General features: G+C 53.4%; 12 protein-coding genes across 12 annotated transcripts; 6 read left to right on the top strand and 6 right to left on the bottom strand.

Annotated features, from left to right (window-relative positions):
• Positions 1 to 1613: 1613 nt before the first annotated feature.
• Positions 1614 to 2183, top strand: BBA_01802 (N-acetyltransferase; the record flags this gene model as incomplete). The annotated part of the gene is made up of 1 exon (XM_008596899.1): positions 1614 to 2183. One exon carries the CDS (start codon positions 1614 to 1616, stop codon positions 2181 to 2183), a length of 570 nt encoding a protein of 189 aa, XP_008595121.1.
• A 251-nt stretch (positions 2184 to 2434) lies between these two features.
• BBA_01801 (Spc97/Spc98 family protein) lies at positions 2435 to 5098 on the bottom strand (the record flags this gene model as incomplete). The annotated part of the gene is made up of 1 exon (XM_008596898.1): positions 2435 to 5098. One exon carries the CDS (start codon positions 5096 to 5098, stop codon positions 2435 to 2437), a length of 2664 nt encoding a protein of 887 aa, XP_008595120.1.
• A 508-nt stretch (positions 5099 to 5606) lies between these two features.
• On the top strand, positions 5607 to 7083 carry BBA_01800 (transcriptional coactivator HFI1; the record flags this gene model as incomplete). The annotated part of the gene is made up of 4 exons (XM_008596897.1): positions 5607 to 5829; positions 5883 to 6169; positions 6229 to 6328; positions 6377 to 7083. The coding sequence occupies 4 exons, from the start codon at positions 5607 to 5609 to the stop codon at positions 7081 to 7083; spliced, it is 1317 nt and encodes a 438-aa protein (XP_008595119.1).
• A 2778-nt stretch (positions 7084 to 9861) lies between these two features.
• BBA_01799 (cyclic nucleotide-binding domain-containing protein) lies at positions 9862 to 11088 on the top strand (the record flags this gene model as incomplete). The annotated part of the gene is made up of 2 exons (XM_008596896.1): positions 9862 to 10332; positions 10387 to 11088. 2 exons carry the CDS (start codon positions 9862 to 9864, stop codon positions 11086 to 11088), a joined length of 1173 nt encoding a protein of 390 aa, XP_008595118.1.
• Positions 11089 to 11651: 563 nt separating this feature from the next.
• On the bottom strand, positions 11652 to 12346 carry BBA_01798 (breast carcinoma amplified sequence 2; the record flags this gene model as incomplete). The annotated part of the gene is made up of 2 exons (XM_008596895.1): positions 11652 to 12232; positions 12313 to 12346. 2 exons carry the CDS (start codon positions 12344 to 12346, stop codon positions 11652 to 11654), a joined length of 615 nt encoding a protein of 204 aa, XP_008595117.1.
• A 618-nt stretch (positions 12347 to 12964) lies between these two features.
• On the bottom strand, positions 12965 to 13572 carry BBA_01797 (uncharacterized protein; the record flags this gene model as incomplete). Its single annotated transcript, XM_008596894.1, has 2 exons — positions 12965 to 13273; positions 13354 to 13572. 2 exons carry the CDS (start codon positions 13570 to 13572, stop codon positions 12965 to 12967), a joined length of 528 nt encoding a protein of 175 aa, XP_008595116.1.
• A 2942-nt stretch (positions 13573 to 16514) lies between these two features.
• On the bottom strand, positions 16515 to 17399 carry BBA_01796 (haloacid dehalogenase-like hydrolase; the record flags this gene model as incomplete). The annotated part of the gene is made up of 3 exons (XM_008596893.1): positions 16515 to 17002; positions 17098 to 17207; positions 17281 to 17399. 3 exons carry the CDS (start codon positions 17397 to 17399, stop codon positions 16515 to 16517), a joined length of 717 nt encoding a protein of 238 aa, XP_008595115.1.
• Positions 17400 to 19193: 1794 nt separating this feature from the next.
• BBA_01795 (pyroglutamyl peptidase type I) lies at positions 19194 to 20305 on the top strand (the record flags this gene model as incomplete). Its single annotated transcript, XM_008596892.1, has 3 exons — positions 19194 to 19274; positions 19508 to 19993; positions 20072 to 20305. The coding sequence occupies 3 exons, from the start codon at positions 19194 to 19196 to the stop codon at positions 20303 to 20305; spliced, it is 801 nt and encodes a 266-aa protein (XP_008595114.1).
• Positions 20306 to 20839: 534 nt separating this feature from the next.
• BBA_01794 (uncharacterized protein) lies at positions 20840 to 21149 on the top strand (the record flags this gene model as incomplete). The annotated part of the gene is made up of 2 exons (XM_008596891.1): positions 20840 to 20870; positions 21010 to 21149. 2 exons carry the CDS (start codon positions 20840 to 20842, stop codon positions 21147 to 21149), a joined length of 171 nt encoding a protein of 56 aa, XP_008595113.1.
• A 362-nt stretch (positions 21150 to 21511) lies between these two features.
• On the bottom strand, positions 21512 to 25124 carry BBA_01793 (kelch domain-containing protein; the record flags this gene model as incomplete). Its single annotated transcript, XM_008596890.1, has 6 exons — positions 21512 to 21787; positions 21856 to 23664; positions 23746 to 23918; positions 24282 to 24799; positions 24848 to 24946; positions 24997 to 25124. 6 exons carry the CDS (start codon positions 25122 to 25124, stop codon positions 21512 to 21514), a joined length of 3003 nt encoding a protein of 1000 aa, XP_008595112.1.
• A 351-nt stretch (positions 25125 to 25475) lies between these two features.
• On the top strand, positions 25476 to 26629 carry BBA_01792 (GRASP55/65 family protein; the record flags this gene model as incomplete). Its single annotated transcript, XM_008596889.1, has 2 exons — positions 25476 to 25643; positions 25835 to 26629. 2 exons carry the CDS (start codon positions 25476 to 25478, stop codon positions 26627 to 26629), a joined length of 963 nt encoding a protein of 320 aa, XP_008595111.1.
• Positions 26630 to 26821: 192 nt separating this feature from the next.
• Positions 26822 to 27480, bottom strand: BBA_01791 (DAD family protein; the record flags this gene model as incomplete). Its single annotated transcript, XM_008596888.1, has 4 exons — positions 26822 to 26888; positions 26950 to 27013; positions 27078 to 27135; positions 27205 to 27480. The coding sequence occupies 4 exons, from the start codon at positions 27478 to 27480 to the stop codon at positions 26822 to 26824; spliced, it is 465 nt and encodes a 154-aa protein (XP_008595110.1).
• Positions 27481 to 27485: the final 5 nt, after the last annotated feature.

Below are 27485 nucleotides of genomic sequence, written 5' to 3'. Positions count from 1 at the left end.
GCCCCAAACAATAGGCCTGCCAATTTGCAACGTCAGCCGTAAATAATCCTGCTCGGCAGGTAATACCGCCGCAAGCACACGCCCCAACAAACTCGGGTCCCAGCCAGCCCGGCTGTCGTCCTCCCCCGACGCTCCGCTGGCTCGTATAAGGTGACGTACGTTTGTCTTTTCAAACGTGTCTTTCAGCTTGATCATGTAAAATTTATTCATCAAAAGTCGAAAGTCGAAAGACAAACATTGAGCGACTACTCCGTAGTACGACAAATAATTCCAGACAACCTGCATATCCAGCCAGCCCGGTTCCTGCACACACAACTTCATAATACCACGTATTTCAGCCCAAACCGAAACGAACCCAGCGTCGTCGATTTACATGAGCAGAGGGATAAAAAGATTTTCCTTTCACTTCCGAGACATGAATTGTCCATCCCCCCTCCCATGGGCCGAGCATCCCTAGTTAGCCTAAGGGTATGAATAAACCAAGGTACGATCTGGTGCCTGAAATTACCACCTTGTGCATTGTCATGCCGTCGCCCCCCGGCCCCCCCCCCCCCGGTGTGGGATGATGGGACAGCTCCTCTTGTTCTAGAATAACATGCTTGCTTGCCAAGGCCTATACAATCCTTTAAACTATTCGTACGCAACGCCTTGCGACCCCCTGGCCTTTCTTCAGACGGATGGACATGACTGGCCGGCCGCAAACAAAACCTTTTCCCCCCCTTTGCAATCACAGCCGTTGCATGAATTGCGCCACGGCGGCGCTTACTGACTCCTCCCCCGTTCTTGTGCGACCCGTGGCACGCGACAGCTCATCCATTCGGTGCAACTCTCATCTGCTGCCCCTGCCCAAATACCCAAGAACCTGCTTGGCCCTTACGACAAGCCACACCGCCCATCCTCTCCTCTCTGTCTCTCTCTCTGGGTGTGTGTGTGTGTGTGTGTGTGTGCGAACACCAGTATGTAATTCGGCCGCCTGCACGGGCAGCTGCATTTCGCGGGAGAAGAGAGGAAACATAGATGGTTTACGGATACTGGTAGAGAAGGAGATGAGGGAACAAGAATTAGACAGTAAAGCAAGCAAGGAATTCCAAGAAAAGAAGCATCTGGAATCGTGGTTCAATGTGCTTCAAACGCTGGCTGAGACCTAATAACGTGCGCCCGCTTCCCCAGACTTGGTGTCGAGTGCGTTGATTTTTAGCGGGGAGCCTCTCAACCTGGAATCATCAGTCTTTATTCGTACACAAAGAAATCCCTGTAGCATCAACGGCAGTCTTCTGATGCTGGACTCATCATAAACTCTCCTATTCTTTCGAACGCCATCCTCTTTCTTTTCCTCTTCTTTTTGATCTTTCATCTTCAAAATCTCTCCAAAAGTGCATGACGTAAAACAGCTCGGTGAATTAGTCACTTGCCGGTGTAAGCCTCGAATGCTATGTATCCGAGACGATTTGAAAAGAAAGAGCAACGTATAGCTCACAAGCAGAAATACCGTTCAATGTCCTTCCTAAACCAGATACCACCCATATCTCGAGTGTTATTTTCTTATTTTTTTTTTTATTTTTTTTTTAAAAAAAAACAAGTTTTGACAGCAACTGCGAAACACCACAAACCCCATGGCTTCCATCCGCCGCGCCCAACCCTCCGAGGCCGCCCTTCTCACCGACCTCGCCCTCGCCGCCAAAGCCTACTGGGGCTATTCTCCCGCCTTTCTCGCCTCTGCCCGCTCCGAGCTCACCATTACCGCCGCCGACATTTCCCACCACGAGGTTCACGTCGCCACGCTGCCCCTCAACAACGACCGCAGCATCGGCAGCGAAGAGGAAGAAGTCGTCGGCGTGTACCGTCTCACGCCACTGCAGCATGACCATGACCAGCGCTGCGACGCCGAGCTCAGCTACCTATGGATTCGCCCGCTGCGCATCCGGCAGGGACTGGGCCGCCTGTTGTGGCAGCACGCGGTGCGGCGTGCGGCGGCGCTCGGGCTGGCGCGCTTCTCCCTGGACGCTGACCCCCATGCGGAAGCATTCTACGTCAAGATGGGCGCGGACAGGTGTGAGGAGGACGCGCCGAGCAAGAGCGTGCCGGGGAGGACGCTGCCGCGGTTCGAGGTGGATGTGCAGCGAGCCCTGACGGCGATGAAGGGTGAGGACGAGGCTTGGATAGAAAGAAACGAGGGCCAATAATGCGGTGGACGATGGGTAACAGAGTCGCAGCAGTATAGGCATATTGCGGCATGGGACTGTATAAATGGCAAACTTAATTCGTCATCAAGGTTTAAAGTGACTGATAAACTCCATAATCTTCTAAAAGCTGGGCGCAACGGAAGTCGCGAAGCGTCATGATGTGCACAAAATTAACAAGTCCTTTCAAGACGAGATTTCAAAACTGACCTGCAAACACTCAAAACATGCTCGATATAAATGCAGAATCTACTCTATCCTCTTGACGTATTGGCCGCCGCAGAACTCTGCGCCGCTGCCGGCCTCGATCTCCGCCGCACAGGATACACGTCGTTGAAATTCATAGCCACACCCAAGAACCGCATCTCCACGTCCGGCTGATACGCCAGGTCGCCGAGCAGCGTGCTCATGCGCAGGCCAAACGACCGGCCCAGATGCCGCAGGCGGTCCTGCAGTACGGGAAACTCAGACGCCACGGCCTCGTCATGCATGGACATGACCACATCCTCTGCTGCCCGACCACCACGCCCGCGACTGCGCACGCCGGCCTCCTGACGCCGCGTAAAGTCCGACACGCTCCAGCTGTACAGACCGTCGACCGAGTCGCGGTACTCGAGCATCAAGCGCAGCATGCTTGATAGTTGTGATAGGTACGAAGTGCGCTCATCCTCCTCGGCACCAGACGACGCAGGATGACGCTTCTTCGGCCCCAAAAGACCCTTGTGCGTGATATCATCCATGTACTTGCCGTGGGCTTTAATGAGGTCATCCAAGGTGCAGTCCTCTTTGCGTATGCGCTTCTGCAGTTCGCCCCACGATGACTCGATAACCTCGAATAGAATATAGTACTGCAGCTGGCCAACAAAATGAATCATTTCGGCGAGAGCGGCACGGGTCGTCTTCCACGTTTGCGCAATTTCCGGATCCGGGTTTTGCAAGACACCTCGGGATCCGGTCATACACCGTCTCCATGTAGAAAGCAGTGCAAACTCGACGCGCTTGATTCTCCAAAGAAAGTTGAAAACCTTCAAGTATTGTCTGTTGCCCCATTCCGTCACAACCACATCCACCGGTGCATCAATCTTGTACTCTAGTGTAAAGCAATCCCAGCCAATGTCGCCATGCGAAAGTAGGAGCATGCGAGCATCGAGCCGGCGAAGCACTTCCGGTGAATCAAACTGCGCATTCGAGCCGCGGATAGCGTGCTCAAGCTGTGCCGTAAGAGTGTGGCGGAACTGCGCACCGGCTGGCCTGTCCAAATTGCCAGCTAGGGACTCCATCAGCAGGGCAATAAAGTCTCCTTGACCGAGCAAGATGTAGTTTTTTAAAGCTTCAAGGTGGTCGAAAAGTTGAAACTTGTTGGCCATGAGATCCATGAGTCGCTTCATGGTTGTTTTGTAGGCTTCGTCAATCCACGCTTCGATAGTCGCTGTGTCGCCGTAGCGCAGCTCTTTCGACGCTGCTTTTGAATAGTTTTGTACCCAAAGGGCATCGCCGCAACTGTGCCGAATAAAGTTGAGCGACTTTCCAATCAAGAACACCTTTTGTGCAAAGTCTGGTGTCATGATACTGGGAATCATGTCTTCAGTGACTTCATACTTATCTTCCCACACATTCTTCCCTCCTTTGGGCTTTGACGGGTCATATTGGACAGCCTGCTCTCGCACAAAAAATTCTTGATACGGGTCGGAGAGCTCGCCATCGTATATCCAATGTCGTAGAATATCGTAGAAAGGTCGAGTACAAGTACCCAGCAGTCGTTCAGCGAACGTCGATACAATGGGGTCCCCATGATTCGCTGCGAATTTATGAATCAAGGATATTATTTGGCCACCGCGCTTGCTTTCAGACTCTTCTGCCACAAGACTCATGAGTCGCAGGCCCATTGTGGCCTCTCTCGTCCACATTACACACCGTTTGAGTGTGATACCGGCCTTGCCAATCCCACCACGAGGCGCGCCCTCCACCACCGACGCCAGCGCACGGCGGATTTGAGCCTCCAGCGTCGCAATGAGAGCCAAATATGCTCGCAGCTCCCCACCAATACCGGAGCGCAAGCTCTGACCCATCAGACCGTTGGCAGGGGTTTTGCAAAATGCGTCCAGTTGCCGATAGAGAAGCGACGGTTCGGCCAGTGCATGTAAGATTGACACCAGGGGCAAAGGGAGGGTAGCAGGTAATGTTAGTGTGTCTGGCCCGGCGAATGGCAGTGTAGTCGATGAAAGTCCCTGGAGAGTGAATGGAAGATCTCGCAACAGATCCGTTTCTGGTGGGCTAAGGTCGGAATAACCGGTCCCCTGAAGTGTCTCCTGCAATGAAGCATCTCTCCTTGTGCCATCTCCCTGTCTTGTGTCCGCAGATGAAGCCGCTCGAGAGCCATCCGGCGCAAACGATTCTCTGAATTGAACGTCTTCATATTTTGAAGGAGTGACTGGCGTTTTGGCTCGTTCTCTTTCCCGTCGCTTCGTAGCTTCGCGGCTGATGGTCTCTCGGTAGTTGGAGGCAGATGGCTTCACGGGGCTGAGTGGAAGAGGCTCTGATGGATCTGGGGAATCGGAAAGGTGATAGAGAAGATGCAAGATGGCCCATTTGTGCTCGAGAACCGGTACTGCAAGAAGTCGTGAATATAAATTCGAGAACCGGAGGGCTTGGCTGGGGTTCGTTTGTATGAGTTTGCGCTTGATCAGATCGGACGCGTGGTTCACGTCTGAGGATACGGTGACATTGGCATGACTACAAAGGTTAGATGATACCTGGAAGAAAAAAGAAGAAAATCCATACTTTAATATTATCGACTTGACAAGCGCAAACTGTCTGTCGTGTTGCTCCTGTGCTTGGTCTTCAGAGTCGTTTGGGTTGTCTGGGACAAGATGGTTTATTAGGCCGTCGATAGCGCTGGCTATTTTATCGGAGGCCATGTTTGCATTGCGGGCTTTACGAATGCTGCCTCTTGACAAATCGAATCTCAATTTCTTGCACTGGCGCGTATAATAGTGCGCGGCAAAGACGATTCATGGCCGGCTTGCTGAGTTGCCGTTTATTGACGAGACGCGACGCTGGCACGCGCTCTGGCGGGGGAAGGTGGGATGTATGGAGACTCATGGGGAAGTACTCGGTACAGAATTTACACAAGCAAACAGCCGCTAGATCGAGTATAGCTACATCATTGTCAGTGCCCTCCCTGCGCCGGCTCGTCTCTCAGCAGGATTTCGACTTCACTCCGCTCACTGAGAACTCCCCTACGTCCTCGCCATACAAGTCGTCATCACCAACCCAACCTCGCAATGCCCTGGCCATCAAATTGATCCCAGAATCGGAATCGCATGACCTAGAGAATTCGTTTTATGCATCTCATGAATTCTCCTGCGCGCTGCGCGTCGCCTCTTCGCCGCACGCGACTCCGCCGATAAATTCCCCGAGATCACAATGCCCGACATCGATCCCGCGGCTTTGAGCCGCCCAGTCATCAATGTCTCGACCCCTCTCTTATCAACTAAATCAATATCCAGCCTCGGAGGCACGATTAAGGCCAAGTCGAGTCAAATTCCGGGGCGAATCGACCTTGAACCCCTCTATACAGAACTGAAAGCAGCGATCGGGCCGGAGCAATGGCAAATATACAAAGAAGCGACAACAGAATTCTTCATCGGTACATCTCATCGCGCTCTTCTTGAGTTTCACTTTCTCTGACACTCAATGCAGGTAGTCTTAACCAGAACGAATATTCGGAACGAATCGAACCGATTCTCGCCGGGCCCAATGGGGAGAAGGAGCATCTACATAACCAACTCATCGCCGCCATATATGGCAATGTCACAAGGGAGATCCCCGATCAAGGGCTAGCACCTTGGGTCAGCTCTAATGACAAACCGACTGCCAGCGCCAGTAAGGCGGCTACCGGCGATGCGACAGAGCGTCGGTTAAAGGGCGATGTGATGCAGTTACCCGCCCGAGATAGACGGCGCATCAAGGACTTGACACACAACGATGTTCGTATTCTCAGCGATTGTGGAGACTCTTGTATCTTTTTTGCTAATGTTGTTGCCAGTTTGATATCAACGAAAACCTCTCGAGCGTCTTTACGGAATCCCGGCGCAAGACGACCCAAGATGCATCCTCCAGTGCTGGTGGTGGTATCAACAATATGAGTATGGCAAGGATCCAAGTATTCTAGATGTATTCTAACAGTCCAACAGACATCGACTTGGAGATTCGAAAACGATTTGCGCAACCGCTGGCCATCGAGTCTGGCGAGTTCCCCGACGTTGGCCTTATCACGGGTCGCATGCTTCCATTCTGCTACGAGGCGGGTCTTCCGAGCGGCCACGTTGCAGAGGCGCCTCAACTAATGTCAATCGCTACTGATGCATTTATCAAAGAGATGCTCACCCAGGTGTTTGCTCGTACACGAAGCAACGGGGCCGGAGACTCGGGAAGCGCCGGCTACGGAATAGGCACGCAATGGATACAAACACACAAATACAAACGCCAATTGCATCTTGAAGAGGACGCTGCTGTTCGTGGAGAGATTTCGCGCGACAAAGCTGGTCTTTTGCCCGTGGAAGCGCGTGCCGCAGGGGAACAAGGCCCGTTGGCAATGGCAGACGTGCGGGTCTCTTTGGAGATTGCTGACTCGAGCATGTCGCAATTTCCCGTGCTCACGCGTCAAATATTGTGTGGATATCGCGAAGGTGAGCTGGAGAATTGGAACGATCATACGTGGGCCGAGAACTACAAACCAGGCCCTGTAGAGGAGCTTACGAACGGTTACGACTTGATTACTCTCCACAACGGCCTAGATCCCATGGATATCGACACAGAAATGGGCTGGGAAGGCGCAGAAGATAGTGACACGGACATGTTGGATTGCATGCTCGACTCATGTCTAGCCGTTGGGTCATAGGTTGGTGTGGCGTCAACAACCGACGCACAAGTGGAGAGAGAGAAGACCGAATACTTGTTTGCGGAAGGAGAGCCTGTCAATGCCGATCGGAGGCCTGGGCCTGAGATGGGGGAAGAAGCTGATGGTGTAGATGAAGAAGGCGCCACGAGGCGATCGACGAGCGGACACAGCAGAATGGTCCAGGCTGTCCTCGGGCGTTTGAGAAAGCGAGGCGGAAACAGAGTGTCGAATAGACGCGGAAACAACACCAAGTCAACTTTGAAGCGCAAGAGAGAAATGAGGGTGAAGAAACCTCGAGAGGCGAAAAGAGCACCGCAAAGGGGAATTCAAAGAAAGATTGGAATGGAGGATTGAAGCATGTGGATATATATTTTTTTGGCGTTTACTTTCGGCAGCTATCATTTTTTGGCGCCTGGTCTCGGGTCATAGGAAGGGAGGAATATCTGGCTGTACATCTGCATTGGGCCTGCATGGCATGTGCAGGCTATCTGGTCTTGGCGCGCTGACCTGACCACAAATGGCGTGTACTTGTTTTCTTTTGTTGAGGCGGACACTTGGGGTTGAATTTGTGTATAGTTGGAATGTGGAAAGGATGGGCAGGAAGACGAGAAAGGGCGTTTTTGTGGTATTGGATTTTCTGGAGCAAACAGGGGGAGGCTCAGTCTAATTGGATGTCTTTACTGCTTCGAGGTTTTGGACTTTTTTGTATTTCTATACAGAGTAGTGATACCCTCAGGGTTATGGTACATTGTAGTCATTGAATAACATGGTATGCGCAGATGATATGGTGGTGAGCCTGTGTAGCGTATGGGTGGGGTATGGTGTCAGTTGCATGTTTAAAGCGTCAGTATTTAACAAGAAGATAGCAGAGAAGGACACTAGAAGCCGAACTTCGTTCTATTAGGGCCAGCTAGCGACGTGGATAACTAGACAGTATTAACGGCTAATGACGGAACAAGAGAAGGGTCGCATGTGGTGGGATAGCGATGGTGGTGGTGACGAGGACAAAATAGGTACTAGCCAATCCCGGAAGAGACAGGGTTTGAGAGCTGGAGGGCCGATTCAGGCGGGCGCCACAAGAGACTGCTGGTAGAGGCGAAGTATCTGTACGGTGTGGCTAATCTCGGGTCGTAGAGGGGAGCCGCGAGCAATAAAGTGCGGATAGTTCGTTGCCCTCTTAAGTGACATGCAGTAAGTACTATCAATGGACAGCGAGGCCATGATAAAACCATCAAATACATTGCGCTACCAAGTCCTTCGAGATGTAGATGTAGAGCTGCGGCTGTGTGTACCTACCGAGTACGGAGGAGACGGTCGCTGCAGGGCCCATGCTGCTTCTGTCGAACTGGGCGCAACGGGCCAATGACGGTGCCGCCAGCCGGTGACGGAAGTGCCGCAGAGTGGCTCGTGCGCGATTCTAGAAAGCTTCTACTCATCTGCCTTTTTAGCCCCGACTTTTGTTGACCGACGGTAGCTGTCGGTCAAACAAGTCACGTATCCAGGCTCTTGGGAAATAATTTTGACGCGATATTTACATGTAGTCATTTATAACCCTCCTTGCAGCCGTTCGTGAATTTCTCTCCGTTTCAAAAGTTGTTTAGCCTCTGATTTCCTCGTCCAGCTCCAAGTTCTACCTGCCTTCCCTTGAGGAGCATTGACCACCCCTCCCCGCTGTTGCCGCTGGTCCCATCTCCGTCATTTGGCCAAGTCTTGAACTGGTTACCTACCCAGGTACCTGCCTACCTACGCATTCAACGTTACCAAGGCGGGTATCTCTCTGCTTGTCGCTACAAGCTCTTGTTCCCATTTCCGTACCCTTATACGACCACTTTGCCCCCCCAAAAACCGCCCCATTGTAGCTTCACAGCATCCAACTTTCAACCTTCCAACTTTGCATCACATCCTCTCCGCAAACTCTTCTGCCTCCCGTTGCTGTTCCCTTCCCGGCTGTCATTGTCTTTTTGTCTTGCGTCAACCGCTAGCCTCTGCGGTCCCTCGTATCGGCCTTCTAATTTCTACCTCTTCTATCAATCTCTTTTTTTTATTCAGCTTAGGGGTCACTCAACAGAGGTACCCCTCTTCCGGTCCAGCTTTGCCACCTCGCCGCGCTTCTAGGGAATTTTACATATTCTGCCTTTTGCATCTCGGAGTGTGGTCTCGATTTCTTCTTTGCAGTATCACTCCATCAAATTGCCTGTCGCCGCGCAAGGTTTCCTGTAAGTGTCTCTCTTCCTCGTTATGACCCCGCACTTTTGGCCCTCGACAGCTCCCCATGTGCTTCCCGTCAACAGCTTGCCAAATAAAAAGCAATGGGTTACGCAATCTGGCTCTTTCTCCCCTTTCAATCGAGTTCAACTGCTGCGCACCAGATGCTACCGTTTTCCACATTGATGGATGGTCGCTTCAGAGATCAGCTTGCCAGCGCCCGTCACATCCCCACATCGGTAAACAAGCTCGATGAACAAACAGATGCGGGATTACATGCCACCGACACCGACATCTGCCCGAAGCTTGAATTCTCTGATCCTGATCAACACCCCCGATTCGGAGCATTCACCCCGCAATGACATCGAATGGCGGGCAGCAATTCCCTCATTTGAATCCCTAGACTTGCCGCATTAAACTCACGTCGTGCCTTGACACCAACACACGATTGAATGCTAACCCACTCAACCATAGAGTCGATTCATTGCCACCACCATCAATTACTACCGACAGCTGCGATCCAGCCTACCTCTTCGCGAACGCCCCGTACACACCGTTCCACATAAGCCAGCCATGTCCGGTCCTTTTACGAGCCCTTTTGGCGCCAATACGAATCCTTTCGGCAGCGATCGATCCCAAAACGATGCCATGCATCGGGTCATCGAGGAAGAGGAGCAAGATACTGTCCCTTCCCCTACAGATAGTCCCTTTGCCCCTGGAGCCACTGCCGGCTTTTCCAACGTCTTCGGCGGTGACGCCTCGGGGGAGACGCCTCCCACTGTTCGGTCACCGCCCAACCCAGATAGCTATCCGGCTCAATACAACTTTAACAGAAGAACTTCTGTGTCAGCTGAATCGCTCAAGCCCAGCGCCGACACATACGATAACTGGTCCCCGCCTTTTCACGAAAAGACACCGGATCAGATCAGCCGTTTAAAGCGCGCCATTGAGGGAAACTTCCTCTTCAGCCATCTAGACGATGAGCAGAGCAGCCAGATTCTTGGTGCTCTCGTGGAAAAACCGATTCCCGTCAAGGACATCAAGGTATTCAGCAGTGCTACGATCCATGTACAGCGCAATAATGCTAACGATTCCCAGGTTATTAGTCAAGGTGATGCTGGTGACTATTTCTACGTGGTCGAAAAGGGCTCTTTCGATGTCTATGTCAATTCGACAGGTACCATCGGACCGGGACCCGAGGGCATGGGCAGCAAGGTTGGCAATATCGAGGCTGGTGGCTCCTTTGGTGAGCTTGCCCTCATGTATAATGCTCCTCGCGCGGCAACTATCGTTTCCGCCGAAGCAAACTGCACCTTATGGGCCCTCGATCGTGTCACATTTCGCAGAATCCTGATGGAATCTACTTTTGCCCGCCGACGCATGTATGAGAGCTTCCTCGAGGAGGTTCCCCTGCTTTCTTCGCTCACTCCTTATGAGCGATCCAAAATCGCCGATGCTCTTGAGACTCAAAAGTTTGCTCCTGGTGCTGTCATTATCAAAGAGGGCGATCCTGGGTACTCCTTCTATCTCTTGGAAGACGGTACCGCTGATGCATACAAGGGCGATATCAACAACAAGGTGCTGCAATACAAAAAGGGCGATTTCTTTGGCGAGCTGGCTCTGCTAAATGATGCCCCTCGAGCCGCTAGTGTTGTTGCCACGACGGATGTCAAAGTAGCGACCCTTGGCAAGAATGCCTTTCAGCGCCTCCTCGGTCCTGTGGAAGGCATTTTGCGCCGCACGAAGTATCAGGGAGTCAAGGCTGGCGTTGAGGAGATGGACCCTCTGCACTGTGACTAAACCTAGGTCAATGCGGAAAATCGGGGTAACTGCCATGGGCAACACGCAGCTGGATGGTGGCTTGAATTTGTTTCCGCACATGCTCAACGTGATGCTTTGATGCAATTTTCTCGGGTGACGATGCAAAATTCCTTGTGGCTGGCGTTTGAAATGGAATTAGTGGACTGATTAGTGCGGAAAGCTGAAAGCTGGGTCTTTCCTGAAGGATATGATTACTCTGCAGATACCTTTGTTATTATTATAGCTGTCATGAGCATCATTTATTACAAGACAAAATTACGCCACTCATCTGCATATTGATGCATGCTGTTGTGTCATGATATCGTCGTAGCACTGCAAATTGAAGGCCGCAGGCAAGAACGCCTGGCTTGGTGTTCGGTAGCTGCCATATTGATGTATCAAAGAAACTGAAAACAACGTAAAACGCCATATACAACGCCATTGGCTCGAGCGAGTAGACGCTTTTCTTTTGGAGCAGGCCACTCCCCCAAAAACACATGTAACCATTAATGCCTGTTGGTTTCCCTGAACGGAGAGTCCATCATTTGGAGTCTTGAGACGCTTCATTCCTGCGGTCGGTTCTGCTTCCTCAACTCGTCCCGGATCTGCTGCCTTAATTCCTCGACGGCAACCTCCGTCTCGAGCACCTTGCCGACCCTCGTACGCCACGTCTCCTCAAGGCCCTGCATTTCCGCCTTGACATCATTCTGCCTCGTCGCGCGCGCCGCGTTGACAAGGTCCATCTCGCGTCGCGTGGCCGCGAGCTCCGCCTCGAGGCTCCTCAGCTCCGCCTCGACGTGGTAATTGCCGAGAAGCCAGGCGTTACGGCCGGCGCGGTCAAGGAGCTTTAGGTTCTGGTTGCGCGCGGCGAGGTACGACGCCGAGACGAGGGCGCGCTCGAGGGGCTGGCGCTGGTCGGCGGCGGAGGAGGAGGCGGGGAGCGGCTCGGGGGCCTCGTAGCGCGCGAGGTCGAGGGGTGCGAGCGGGGTCTTTGAGGCGACGCGCTCGAGCTCGGTGGTCATGAGCGGTGAGAATGAGGAGGAGATTGAGGGCGGGGGAGATGGGGAGGCAGCGGCGGCGAGTTCGGCGGAGATGAGAGCGCGCGCAGCGGCGAGGGCAGAAGCGGAGGCCTCGTCGTCAATGTCTGGGAGAGAACAAGTTAGTGGGTGGCTAGAGAGAAGAGAGGGGAGGGGGGGAAGGGCTGCCCAGGACAGATGAACGTACAGGGGAGAGACTCGTGGTAGGCGGGTATTGACATTTTTGAGAAGTTGTGCTGCGACGCTTTCGCGGCGCTGTGTCGAGGAACGGGGATTGCCGAAGATACAATGCGGCTGCGTTGAGTTGTTGAAAGACGCGGACTCTTGAGGATTCGAGTGGTGAATAGGAGGCGGATTGATACGTGTGGAGATTGACACTGCGTGGTTGTATGCGAGATGCGAAATGTGTAAATGCAGTTGCAACAGAGCATTGGAGGAATGGCGGTTGGGCCAAAAAGGTTTGCGACTGGAGAGGTCAGCGCACGGACCATATGGCAGCTTCCCGTCTTGGCAGAGCTACGGATTACACGTTCTTGCACTTATACGGACAAATTGAAAAGAAAAAGAAAATGAGAAAAAGTGCAGATCAGCTGATATTCATTTGTATGTTTGTCATGTGGCAGGAGATGCAGTATTGGCTCTCGGCTCTTGTGCATTGTTGAACGTTGAATTCTTCACAGCTCACTTATTGACAATTAGAGGATGGGCATCAATTTGATATTTACTATTTGGTTCCATTGTTCCTTGACAAGTTTTCTGACAAATGTTCTATCATCTGATTCGTAGCTTCTCGTCAACTATGAAAAATGCCTAAGCAGGTTCCTTTCAAGTCTCGTAATTTACAGACCACCAGCCTTGCAGACGTTGGTGGCAAGGCCGACCTGCTTGGCGTAGCGGTCGGGGTAAGCCGAGCGCTGGACCTTTTGGCAGAGGGTGCCGACGGCTATTTTCTGCCACCCATTGATCCTCTTCATCTCGGCGAAGAACTGGCCGGCAGAGCAGGCGGCGTCCATGTCACACTTTACATTCTTATAGATGGAGGCGCGTTGCTGGAAGAGGCCGACTGAGTCGTGATCGGAGCCGACGCGGTCGTGCGGGTACTTTAGGGACGCGGGGACGGCCTTGTTGGCGTACATGACGAGGGTTGACTGGAGAGGCGCGTGTATTAGTCTATAGATGCCCTCCCAACTTTGGCTCTGCTGCAGCACAACGCTGGCAAGACGCATACCTCAACCATGGCAGTCGCGATGCCGGCTTGGCAGCCGTGCGCGCCGACGCCGTCCTTTTTGGCCTGTGCGATGATGGCGTTGGCGTACTTGGTCTGCAGGGCGTTGAGGCCGGGCAGGTTGGCGCGGGCCTCGACGTCGGCGACGGCCTCCTCAGTGGGGAGGGCGTAGGCGGCCGAGGTGCCGAGGGCAAAGTAGGCAAGGATCTGAGAAAACTTCATATTTGAGGTGATTGAGATATGTAAAAGAGGGATTCGAAGTGTTGATATTGTGTTGATGAGTTGTTTAGCAAGCAGAAATGGGAAGATGCCGGGGCTTTATATATCTGGAGCTGAGTACCCCAAATAAGCGCAGAGGTAGACGTCGGACCTGATTATCAGGCCCTTGACCAACTAACTACATTCCGTTTTGCAGAATAGGGCAAGGATCGCGCAGGCTGAAAGTCGGCAGGCAACGCAGCGAGGGGCGTGCACGAGAAGCATCATCCGTCGATGCGAAACCCAAGCTGACTGTGAGCCCGTGGCGCCACATCCACACCCCCCCAGTCGTCGACAGACCGAGAGCCAGATGAGCTGGGATCGAGACGAAAAGAAGCCCACATTCGACAGGGCTGATTTGGTAGGGTGATATCTGGGGGTGCAGCTAGTCCGAGTGCCGCTTTGACTGATGAGGCAGTTGCATCGGCCACCTGGTAATATTGATGCAGCATACTCCCCAAGTCAAAAGTACCCTTTCGTTCTACTGAAATTTCTATGCTTTAGTCACAACTTGTAACTGAGTCCTTGGATCGTCGACAGGCAAGGTTGAATTGCGACCGGGGCGCTTTGGTGTCGGATCTTCGGGCCCCCACCACAGCTGGACTTGTAGTTGTCTCTCGCAAGCAAGAGGCTAGCATTTGAGTTGAAACAGGCTGGACGGACTCGAGGTAAGACGGGACAATGAGTTGTCAGATTGTGAAAGAAAGACAAAACACCGAGCTTGCGAGCCAAGAGCCTCGCGGGAAAGGGGATTAGAAACACCATCTTGTCTCATTGACCAATTCGGTACGAGACAACGGGCAGCTAGCCATGGACCTAACTATGGTAAAGGGCTAGAACAGGTACGGCACGGCCTGCTTACAGCAACATTGTCTGGAAAATACATGTGGAGAGACTTTTCAGCTTTTCGACTTGGCCTATGATATAGATGTACTGCGCAGCTCAATGCAACTTTTGACTAATACCAGTCAATTGTTCGCAGAACATGAGTTGCAGCGACAAGGCACCATTGTTAGACTATTGATTCTACAGGACTCGGGCGGCGCTGGCTCGATAGGTGCTCTCCTGCATCTCCAAGAACCCAGGTGGTGCATTGCAGGCCGCTTATTCGCTAACCCGCTTTGCAGAGAAGCTTCTTTCTTTGGGGTTCCAGAACAAGTTACCATGTGACGTCAAGCGAGTTGCATGTTCCTTTCAGCTTCTTACTCTTGAATGGGGCCCTACCACGGATTTTCATGCATCGAGCCCATCTCTCCTCCACAACAAAGGTCGGTTCTGCCGGCTGACACGGCAGTGCAAGGAACCAGGGAAACCTGGGGCTGTCATTAGGGTAGTTCGTCTAGTTCACTACTAGCGATGGGCAATCCTGCCATGCCAAAAACGGCCAAGGAGACCGCGGTGATTGCCCAAATCTTTTGCTGCAGGGGAACGGACCCCTATCATCTTCATTCATCTGCCTTGGCTCGGCAGAGGTGGCCACCCGCATCTTGGCTAAACTGGGCGTAGATCTGAGATATTATAACCGTCATTATAGCGTTCAAGGTCCCGCTGCTGCATGATTTCTTTCACGTAATGATATTGACCCAGCTCATAATAACTATCTTCACCACTGCCGCCGTCGCTCCCTTTTTACTGCCGGTGTCATTCTTTGCTCGGATTGCAGGACAAGGAAAACTTAAAAAGAAGAAAAAAAAAGGTGCACAACAGGACGTCCATAAAAAGACAAGGCGGCGCGGAACTTCTTTATAACCCGCTCTCCAAGTCCATACCCAAAAATTGCTTGCCCGGAACTTTTTGCTTCCAATTTTGTTGTTGCAAGCAGAAGAGACAAGTTCGCAAAGCTTTCCCAGTTCTTTTTCCTGGGCGCTGAACGGTCAAGTCGGGCCTTTGCAGGCCCTGTCTGATCAGCAACAGACCAACCACTGGAAATGTGTAAAAAACAGTGAGATCGGGTTGAAGTTGTGCCGATTCTGCCATGAGGATTGACTAAAATCATTGTTTCATACCCCTCCATGACCACATGTTGCACGCCTTCAACACCATCATCATGCCCCTCGTCCGTTGACGTAGACATAAAAAAAAAAAAATAGCGCCGATCCTGCGGATTCACTTCACCGAGGCGGTGCATGACTTTGCGACCGTTACGGATGGATACATGTTCCCCTTCCCCCTTTCAGCTACTTGGGGCTGACAGGAAGTGCGGTGCCTTGCGTCAAAGGCTGTGCTAATCATCATGCCAAGCCATGGCGGGCTGGGCGTTCACGGCTGGCCGCGGCGATGTGCCGATCATGGCAACAAGCAGCCCTGAAGTCCGTATTCGTCGAAAGAACTGTTTTCCCTGTTTTTTCCTTCTTAAAAAACTGTGTGAAGAGAAGAGTTGCAGTCTGACTAGACACCAGGCTCTGCGTGTTTCCACGAGGTATGTTACTAATTAAGACAGCCCCAAAGAAGGTTGCCCGATATCATATACACACTCCCAACAGTATAGAAGGGCTGTCGATCGTAAGCCTGGCGTCAACGCACGAAAATCGTCAACACGGCTGCTGTCGTAGTTGGAGGGTCCTGTCATCAAGTGGCCTGCGAATCAGCCGTTTCGTGCTCGCAAAAAATTACAGAGGAGACAAGGAGTCAAGCCTCTGTATACTTAACGGAGTACTGAGGGGACCTCACTCTGTCAATAACCATCCTGCGCGGTGGTACCGTAGTGGGTTACAGAATCTCGAATTGTAGTGCTTTAGTGGCGGGTGAGTGTTGTATAATCTTGCCTGATGACGCGCAAAAAATGGCTTTTTGATTACTTCTTTCTTCTGTTTCTCGCTCATTGATTCAACCATGTGGCTCTCAACCCTAACATGTGGGCTTGGTAAATAGTATCTAGGCGCGTAAGATGCATATTTCCCCTGGCATTACAGCTTTACAGCATCCTTAATCTCAATCGTAACCTTGCCGCCCTCGGACCCGACCACGCGCACCGACGTCAGGTCCTTGACGACCCAATCCGGCTCCGCGGCCACAACCTGCTCAGCCGTGTGGCTTGTGACGAGGCCAATTACCTTGCAGCCGGCCGCCTTGCCGGCCTTGATGCCTGCGGGGCTGTCCTCGAGGACGAGCACGTCGGCGGCGGCGTCGGCCAGCCGCAGCTTGTCGAGGCCCATGCGGTAGCACGCGGGATCCGGCTTGCCCTCGGGGACGGACTCGGCGGTGACGAGGTGCTCGGGCTCGGCGAGCTTCATGCGGCTCAGCCACCCGTGGACGAGCGGCTCGGTGCCGGACGTGACAATGGCCCACGGCGCGCCAATTTTGATCATGCTGTCGAGGAGCTGGCGCGCGCCGGGGATCTCGGTGGCGAGATGGTGGTAGAGAACTGGGAGCTGGCTCTCTACCTTGCTGACATCTAGAGGCGGATTGTTGTGAGCTGACTTTGTCTGAACATGAAAGCATATGTTGGGAAAGGCGGTCAAGGAACAATGAGAGCTTGAATATACGTACATTCCCAATTTGCTCTTTCCGGTGCAAGTATTTTAAGCGTGTCAATGCTGCGCCGACCGTGAGAGGTCTTGAGGATAGTCTCGGGATCAACACCAATCTCATTTCCTATCCTGCAGAGCGTGTTAGCCTAGTCCCGAGTACGCCGGGGGGGCAGGAAGCAGACGGATCAAGGGCACAACGTACGTGTACCAGTGCTTCTCAATGGCTGGAGTGGAGTCAATGATGGTGCCGTCCATATCCCAGAGGAAGCCTGCAAAGGAAGCCTGCACAGGCGGTTGGTTGTAGTCTGGTTGAGAACCCATATTGATGCGTTGAGCAAGGCTTTTCATGTAGCAGTTACGCAGTTGAAAGGGTGGGAAATGGAGCGATACAAAGTCCGTGGTCTAATTCTGATATTATGCGGAATGCACGGAAGGGGTGAAGAAAAGAATTAGATGATGAACAGAATCGAACAAGTATTTATCGAGTGAGTATCGTGTTTCGCTAGCCGGTCCGAGTCGTTGAAGTGTGAGGCTGCTGAACTACTCCACTGGGCAGCTCCGCGACGAAACAATGCCGGGGCTTCCACAGAGGGTTAGGCCGCCTTTTTTGACACCAGTGAAGAAGCAGAGGCAGTCCGGTGCTCAGCCACAATGTCGACCTGTCGTCAACACCACCAACCTCTGCATTTACATCACAGCTTGCTCTTCTTTATCCGTTTCGCCGGCGGGCTAGACTCGACACTCGTCGCATCGGGCTCAGCCGAGAGCACGTTGTGAATCTGGCGCGCCCACACGGGCTATCCCCGCCCACCTCAAGGTTAATTAGGATGCTAGGTTTGGCTCAGAAAACGCAAGACTTCTTCCCGAGACGTGTTACGAGACGGATTTCGAGGCAAGGACTGCTGTCGACCGCCGAAGTGTCCTAGGGCTCACCTGTCACTGCAGAGCTTGGTTTTCCGACAAATCCTTTTCGGCAGTGCAGCGATCTACGGCGGCGGCTAGTGCGTGGGCTATCTTACCTCATTCAAGGCGTCGACCTTGACGGCAAGAAACACATCCACGGACGGCCATTCATTGTCGACCGACAGCTGAAGGAGGCATCATAGCCTCGCAAACGACCGTTGTCGTCGCTCTTCATTTATTATTTCTTGACAATGGCGCTGTTGGCATCTGAGGGGCTGCTGGACTAGTTCAAGTTGGATAGCTCGATGTTATGCGTACGGCGTCTGGCGACCTTGATTCAAAGTCCGACCAACGCCGCGACGGCCGGCCTGTACGGCAAATCGAACCATTCGACTATGTGCTCCGATGGTCCACGTAGAGGCGAGATGATCTCTAAGCTCGCATAGGGTTTCTAATCATTTTGTTGCGAAACTCAAATTTGCTCTGCTATTTCTCTAGGTCCCGTAGTATTTATGTTTCGACAATTTCCTCCTCGATCTTATGACATGGATCATTTCAAGTTACGTGTCCGTCGATGTACAGAAGCACAATTAAGCAAGACATGCCTTGCTGACTGGCCAGCCTCCCAACTCCTACGTGCTTCGACGCCTAGTAAACTGATACTGGAATGCTCAGATAGATCTGGCTTGAGAAACGACAAAGAAGGGTCGAGAAATATTTAGCCAATCGGCATGGGTTTACTGGTTATGTCGAGTTGGGCATCGTTCCAGTTGTCTGTGGGAGCCTGACATCCGCAACAGTAGCAAGAACGACAGTCATAATCCCCTATTTATCACCGAGCACGAGAACGTATGAACCCTCTTCTACCAATCAATTCGACAAACGTAAAGCCTTGCACGCGGAGTCGGTGTTCCGTCTCCATGGCATAGAGAGGCGGCGATGCACCGGGTACCAGAGCCAGGTCAAGGGCGTCTACAAAAAAAAAGTACGAATAACTATAACTAATCTGTATTGAGCATCCTATGTTTCCCCACTGTAAATGCACATTACAGGGCTTGGCTTCGGCACTACGCCCGCTAGGTAGTAAAGCTGCATTACCGCAGTGGCGTTGGGATTCTATAGTCTTGAATGACCGACAACAATACATGGCACTTTGCTTTCAACCAGGACTCTGACTTTCCACAAGTCTCTTTATTAACGAAAACGAAACAAATGGGCGACGCTCGCCATCTCGAGCCCATGGGTTCTGAATTTAGTCAAGAGGAATTTACAATTCTTGTCACGGGCTTTGGCGTACGTCTTCCTCTCTGCTTCTTCCCTCTGACCTCATCGCCGTCGTCACTGTCACCCCGCCTTGTGCCCTTTTCCCTACCCGTCCGTGTCTTGTGTAAATAGCCCCCGGCGACCGATGTGGGAAACTGAACATGAAGCGCCGACTAAGAAACAATTCTTGATCACACCCAACAGTCCGAAAAAAAAAAACGCCACTAACAGGGGAATTTTCTTCTTCTTTTTTTTTGTGATAGCCTTTCCGCGTCCAATATCCCGTCAACCCATCATGGGAGATTGCTCGCGGCCTGCCCGCCTACCTGCCGCCTCTGCGCGCCAAGGACCCCCGCGCCCGATCATCATCCAGCGCCGAAGCGACCGCCGCCGCCGGTGCCGACATGCCGCGCGTGCGCATTCTCGTGCATCCAGAGGCCATTCGCGTCACCTACAAAACCGTGCGCGGGCTGGTGCCGTCCTTTTGGGACGACGCCGCCACCCAGCACGGCGGCCAGCGCATTGACGCCTGCGTCCACATTGGCATGGCCAGCGCCCGCCCGCAGTACGCGCTGGAGCGGCGTGCGCACCGCACCGGCTACCTCAAGCCCGACGTCGCCGGCGAGTTCCTCGAGGACGAGTTGCCGGGCGGGCGCGACGGCGACTGGATCTGGAGCGGCCTGCCCGACGAGCTCGAGTCGGCGCTGGACATTCCCAACATCCATCTGCGCTGGAAGGAGCTCAGCTCGGTAAGGGGAAAAAGCGGTCCGGCGCTATTCTTTTTTTGCGAGAGAAAAGGGCTAACTCGGGAAAATCTGGCATTCTAGCCCGACATGGATTTGCGCATCTCGGACGACCCCGGGCGGTACCTCTGCGACTTTATTTACTACTCGAGCCTGGCGACGCTTCATAAGCAGCAGCGTCCCGGCAAGGTCTGCTTCCTCCACGTCCCGGCCGACGCCTCCGACGTAGCTGTAGAGCGCGGCCGCGAGCTTGCTGTCAACCTGATTCGCGCTGTTGCTGAAAGCGAATTAGCGGACAAGAGACGCGCCGCCAAATAAGCACCCCGTGCAACAGTCTACGATACTACTGGCAAAGGCAAAAGGAATGTACAAAGTGTGTGTCAAGGGATTACATGTCCGAATTTGTGTTATTAAACGAGTACACATTTTGGACCCTGGAAGGAAATACCCTGTTGTATTTAGAAGAATGCCCGAATGCTGCTACAGCGAGTTTCTTGGTTTCTTTTTTTCTTGATGCATCTTGGGTTGTTATAATGTGAAATCATGATGCAACCCAAATTCGTGCAAAATTGCGAAGCTATAATGTATAATGTATGGCAGGCTAAATCACAAGGATTGCTTGTAAAAGCCATGTCTTGCAACAACGCCGCTTGTCTCCCGGCGGAACCGGAGATTTTGCGACCGACCTCGCCGACCGAAAATGTATGGCGGCGGGTCAGCTCGCCGACTTTCTCTTCGCCACGCCGACGCATCTTTGAATAAATACCACATCATCTCTCATCAGCTCCATCGCAATTATACATAGAGAAGGCTCCTCTCCTAAAATATAAATTCCCTAAAATTACAATCAAAATGTGCAAAAAGGCAGCCTGCGACAGTTGCAGTGAGTTTTCTCCCCCCTCTGCAATTTGCTCGCCCAGGAGATTGACTCCAGCAACCCCCCGTCCCCCGGTCCATGACTGCGTCAATCCAAACTCGCTCATACTCACAAAATTGTCTCGTCTTCTCACTGGGTTTTCTAGAAAAATCAACCTGGTGGGGCTGCGGCTCTCACGTCCCCATGGTCATGGATTCCATCCCCGAGGAAGAGCGCTGCGCCTGTGACCCCAAGATTGAGCGCGACGGCAAGCAGTACCCGCCCATGGCGAAGCAGCCCTTTTGACTCGTGAGCAAGGCCGCAGACGCGGTGCTCTGGATGAGGGGCAAGAAGGCGGTATGGTCGGCCGAGGGTGTGGTGCCTGAGCCGCTGCGTTGATGAATGGGCGTTGAAGCGTGGTGGGGGCGTCGAATTGGAAGCGTTGGCGTTGAGGGAGAGATTGCGGACTTGAGAATGGAAATCTGTCAGGGTATGGGTTTTGGAGTTGGGGGGGAGCTTGAGATGAGAATTAACAGAACGTTGTGACGGCTGCGGAGTTTCAAGACGTTAGAAGGAGACATTGCGCATGCAGAAGCTTACGACAAATGAAGAAAAAAAGAGGTTGACTTTGAAAGAGATTTTGTTCTATATTGTTCTTGGCGACATCATCATCTCCTGCGACCACCACCAGCCGCACCCGCATCACCACGTTCCGCCAGGCTGACCACTTCCTGGATGCCCGCCGCCTCCTGCTCCTCCTCGAGCGCCGTAATCTCCTCGCGGCAGTCCCACCACTTCTCCTCGCTCAGCTCAAACGCCTTGGCCTTGATCTCCTTGACGGCCATGGTCTCGGGCTGGATATTCTTCCACCGCAGGTTTGTCATGAGAATCTCCTGCCACTCGGCCGATGTGCGGACAAAGAATTCGCGGCGCGACTCAAAAGGCTAAAGAGAGGGGGAAAAAGGCATGTTAGTATTAGGTAGTTGTGGCGGTATGTTCGGTTCAAACATACTCTTGGGTGAGGTAGACCGTCGTCCACAGAGGTTGCCGACGTCTCGGCGTCGTCTTCCTCCGTGTTCTCGGACGGTGCGGTCGTAGTCTCTGACACAACATCGTCTTCCTTCTTCTTGCCACGCTTGCTGGGCGTGTGGAGCTGCTGTTGAGGCTCTTCGTCTTCGTCTTCGTCATCTTCATCTTCTTCGTCTTCTTCATCGTCGTACTCATCATCCTCGTCGTCTTCGTCGTCAGATTCCTGCACAGACTTGATTAGTCCAAAACGCAGTCCAATCTCACCGCCGCGCAGTGCACTTACAACCCAGTCCTCGACAGGTCTGGTAAAGATTTCCTTGCAACCGTCCAGCTTCACCAAATCAATCGCGTACAAGTCGTCAAACGTAAACTCGCGGTCCGCCTTTTCAAACGTGCCGCCGTAAATGTACAGCACGTCGTTTTGCACCGTCAGCTGCGCGTTGAAGCGCACATGAGGCGGCTCCATCGTCACGGGCATCTCCTTGACCGAGGCCTGTTCCTCCGGCTCCTCCTCCTTCTCCAGCTCGATGCCATCGACATCCTCGAGCGACGCGCCCGTCTCCAGCGCCGCCAGCTGCCGGAGCAGCTCCTCCTCATTGGCCTGGCCACGCCCGCGCCGGTTCACGCGCTGCTCCGCTGGGCGGGCCTTTTGGTGCCGGGGCTTGCGCAGCACGAGCGGCATGAAGCGGTTGCGCTCAACGTTCCACGCAAACAGCTGGTTGAAAAACTCCGAGTCCATGCCATCCTCGCTCGCCTCAACATCGTGCACGCCGCCAAACAGAATGCCGCGGCCCTTGTGGTAGGTCATGGTGGCACCCGCGCGCGAGGGGCTCGGCGTGTTTCCGGGCTTCTTGCGCTTCTCCCACCGCACCGTCGGCGGCGTGTTGGGACTCGCGTCGGCGGCCGGCACCGTCATGCGCAGGTAGAAGCAGTCCTCGTGCACCTTTGGGACGAGAACGTTCTTCTGGCCTGTGCTGCTCGCGCCCTGGTTTCCCTTGCCCGCTTTCTTCTTCAATGCCACTGTGGCCTTGACACGCGAATAGCCGCCAAAGAGGACCGCGCCCTGCTCAGAGGGGAGCAGCGTAAAAGACGATCGCGGGTCGGGCTTGAGCTGCGCGGGCGGCAGCGCAGGGCTATGCCAGACATAGTTGATCGTGTCAAAGATCCATAGATCGGCGAGGTACTTTGTCTGGTTCGACGTGTCCTGGAAGCCGCCAAAGAGGATAATGTAGTGCTTCCAGTAGGTCATGCGGTGGCCGCTGCGCGCGGGCGGGCTCTTGTCCTTGCCCTTGACCTCAATCTTGGTCCACTCGCGCGTGGCGGGCTCCAGGCGCCAAAAGTCCGCATAATGGTGAAACGTGCCCTGCTTGGGCGAGGAGAACTCGCCGCCAAAGAGGTAGACGTGGTTGGGGTTGGACGCCCGCGTCCAGGCGTGACCGGAACGCGGCAGCGGCGCGTTGGGCGACGTCACGCAGCGCCACTCATCGCGCGCAATGTTGTAAATGTGCAAATCGTTGAAAAAGTGCGCCAGCGAGCCGTTAAAGTACTCGCCGCCAAATAGCAGCAGGTTGTTTGTGTCTGTCGGCGAGGCGAGGAGCGTCGAGGCGGCGCGGGGTCGCGGGGGCCCCTCGCACACCGTCTCGGTGATTTTGAGAAACTGCTCCTGCGCCCGGCGGTACTCCTCAAGCACCTCGTCCAGATCGACATCCTCGGCGTCGCTGCCTTCGATTTTGGCCTGCTTGCTTTTGGCTTTCTTCTCACCTTTGCTGGCCTGCTTGGCCTGCTTCTCAGCCTATTAGGTGCCCCGCATTAGACGTCACTCAAAGTGTTTTGTATCTGGGGGTTTTCTGCTTGATAATTGCTAGCATTGTACCTTTTTGGCCTTTTTGCCTTCGCTATTCTTCTTCTTGTCCTTGGCACCCATTTTGGCGGTGTTGTCACTGCCTGGAGCCGGATTCTTTATGGATGCGTAGCTTGTGGGTGATGTTGAAGATTTCAACGATCCGTCTTTACGATGAGAGGGCTTGTGGGGGGGCAATGAGCTAACTGCACCACAGCGGTCAGATTAGAGGCCATGCTGAAGAAAATATACGAATAGAATTCGTTGCTGAAAATCACACCGAGAAGTCAAAACACTGCTGACGTTTTACAAAAATGAGTCAACTGCTCGTGGTCTCTGCGATAGTGCAAGACGTTTGGCGGGAGGACGTTCGCAGCTAACGCTGGCCGATTAAACATGTCAAAATTGCTTGCAGTTGCATCAAGAGCACAAGATTGGCCTGATTAAATGTCAAGCAATAGCTCTCTGTATTGAATGAGGTTATTATAAATTATGGGTATCGGATGCGTTGCGCATTGCTCATGCCTTCTCTATCCCTCTTCCAGGTATATACGCAACCAAAGCCTTACTTGCGCCTTCTAGACACATTTGAACAATGTCAATCTTTTTATCCTTGGGGGCGAGCCGCGCCAGCTGTCTCAGATCACTCGTGCGCGGCAGAAAAAGGACGTGGTCGAGAGGCCTATACGCCTCATGCATGTCCGTTATGCTGTACGGCTGCATGTTGTCCAGGTTAAAGACCTGGTCTGTCGAGTACCCAGGTCCACCCCAAGGAGGGCTGGCAAATAAAACCGTTGCGTCAAGATCGATCCGAAGATCAGGATGCAGCGCCGATGGGTTGCTGAAAAGCGTCTTCAAGAACGCGAAGCTATCGCCGTGCACCCAGGTAACGTAGCTGTCGTCGATCCCGTAGACGCTGACGTTATTCTGCGCACATGCAAGAGTGGCTGCGTCGCGCTCAATGGATATAATTCGATCCCATCTCTCTGTCTGCGCAAACGCAATGGTGTTGCCGCCTGCGCCGCAGAAGAGATCTATCAAGAATTTCTTCTTCTTGGGAGACGATTTCATCTCCGCAGCGATTTTGCTGTTCAGTGGTCAGAAAAGAAGTTTGAGAAAAAAAAAACCGACTCACTTTGCAATTGGTTCCGGTGTGACACCGAACCAAGCGTCGTCAGTCATACAGATACCATCATCGTAGTAGGAAAATATGGAATAACGTTGTGCAAAATATCTAGAATCCGCGTGAGCAATATTAACGATAGAATGACTCGACCATCTTACTTTTGGATATCCCACGGCACCTCGTGTTTGCCCTCATAGTGATGGCAGGCGTCTGTAAGATCTATCCAACCTGCAGGCTCAAACTCGTAGACTGGCTGGTCGCCGTTGGGCTCGCCAGAGTCGCCCATGACAGGCGATACGCGCCAATGAGGCAGTATATGTTTTTTTATATCATGGATTAAGCTGCCAGGCGTAAAGTTAGTCGGATATTTGCTCTGATATATCTTTTCGCTATGTGATTGACGGCCTTGACAGGTTTAAAAGTTGTTGTTCACCGGCGCCACGAGCTCCACTGGCTAGCGATTTGGGTGGGCTACCTTCTGGGCCAGCTTGCTTCAGCTACGACCAGGTAGCTTCATCCAGCAATCCCAGTACACAACTGAACACTCCCATCATCGCATAGCAAACCCGGAACCAATAAATAAAAACCATCTGCAGGGATATAGCGTCGATTGCCGGAAGCGGCCGCTCAAGCCACCATGTTCAACGCGCTCAATCGATTCATGTCCCGCCTGGATGGTGGTGACACCTCGCATAGCCAGCAAGACCGAGGGTCATTTGGCTTCCAGGTGCTGCGAAACACAGACCTGCAGCTGGCTATCGAGCCGTGGTTTGACTACGTTGTTGGAATCAATGGGCGACCGATTGTAATTCTCGCAACGCCCGCGAGGACGACGGATGCTGACGCCTTGAGCAGGACAACCCAGACCCAAGCTTGTTTGCTCAAGAAGTACGAAATTGCGCTGGCGGCAGCGTTTCACTAGGAATTTGGAGTGCAAAGGCAAGTCGCACTTGACGCCGTTCTTCGTGTACGGCGTCCCAGCTAACAGCCTGCTAGGGACAACGAACGCGCGAGATGCACATCCCCGTCCCCGCCAACACGGCCTCGCTCGGCCTCTCCCTACAGTACTCGCCGCTGGCCCTCGCCGCCAACATCTGGCACGTGCTCGACGTGCCCGCCAACTCGCCCGCCGACCTCGCGGGCCTCCTCCCCTACAGCGACTACATCCTGGGCAGCCCCGAGGGCGCCCTGCACGGCGAGTCGGCGCTGGGCGAGCTGGTCGAGGACTTCATCGGCCGCCCGCTGCGCCTGCACGTCTACAACAACGAGTTCGACGTCACACGCGAGGTCACGATACAGCCCAGCCGCGAATGGGGCGGCAACGGTGCCATCGGATGCACGCTCGGCTACGGGGCGCTGCACCGCCTGCCCGCGCCGCTGAGCGAGCCCGTCGACGCGCCCGGCGAGACCATGTTTGACGGCCGCAACGAAAAAGCGGCCATGGCCGCCGCGGCGGAGACGCCGAGCGCGACGGGGTCAACCTTTGTGCCGGCGGACGCTGCGCAGGGCGGCAATTCGTCGTTTCTGGTGCCGGCGCAGCTGGTGGACCGCACAGCGTCGCCAGCGGGTGGCCCGCCCAAGGCAGGCAAGAAGAAGGAGAAACCATCTCATACGAGCAATAACCTTATGGATGACTATTTCAAAGAAGAGGAAGAGAAGAGCCGCAAGCTAGACAACGCGCCGGCCTCGAAATCAGCTGGGGTGCCGCCGCCTCCCAAGGCCGGACAAGGGCCACCCAAAAGTCCAGCGCAAACGCCGCCTGCTGCTGCTGCTGCCGAAGAAGACTCATGAGTAGAATTTTATTTATAGTCAAGATTCCCATATTTGAGTCGCCCGCGGGATATTCGAGTTTTGCATGTGTTTTGTTATTTGTTGCAAGCTGTTGAAATGCCGTCATCGCCTATAATACATCTATATGCCAGCCCGGCCGACCCTTGCAGCTCGCTATTTTCGTGTCAATATTCTCGATTACCGAAACATCTTTTAGTTAATAAAGTTGATACAGAAAAAGTGCAAAATCAAGCTGCAGACAACGAAATCGGCAAAGGCTCTGTTTATCAATTAGTATCATCGTGTCACAAGGCACGTCAAGGGACGAGTCGTAATTTTACCTTTCTGGGGAGACGGAAGGAAACTCAGTCTTGTCGACCGTTGCTGTTTGGATACGGAGAGAGACTGCAGCGGTTAGCTGGTCGGCCGAGACTTTCAGGAAAGGGTCGCAGTCGAAGATATGACATACTGGCAAGGACGAACTGGCCGACAGTGGCGGAGAAGCCAGAGAGGAACGCGTTGAATGGCTGTTCAGAACGGTTAGCAGGCTATTCCAAATAAAGAAGACCGTAGATTATGGCTGCAAAGCCGCATACGTAGTTGCCAGCAAGGACGCAGTAGGCAAACTGCAGAGCGCCGACCACGACGAGGAAGGCGAGGAAGACGTCAATCAGCTTGGTGCGCTGAGCCGTCTCCTTGGTGTAGTGGGTGTAAATGTTTTGAAAGACGACGTCCCATCTGTTGGCGCCTCTCTTGTTCGTCGAGATAGCCGAGGAGCGCTTCGCGGCGGCCGATGGTGCGGTCGTGGTGACGGGTTGCTTCTCCGTTGATGTCGTGGCCGCAGCGGCAGCTGCGTTTTTCTTGGGCGCCATGGCGA

This window comes from Beauveria bassiana, assembly GCF_000280675.1.
Source record: "Beauveria bassiana ARSEF 2860 unplaced genomic scaffold BBA_S00004, whole genome shotgun sequence".
In the NCBI taxonomy this organism is placed as follows: Eukaryota; Fungi; Ascomycota; class Sordariomycetes; order Hypocreales; family Cordycipitaceae; genus Beauveria; species Beauveria bassiana.
The sequence above is the reverse complement of the archived record's forward strand: the minus strand, read 5'-3'. Positions and strand labels throughout refer to the sequence as shown.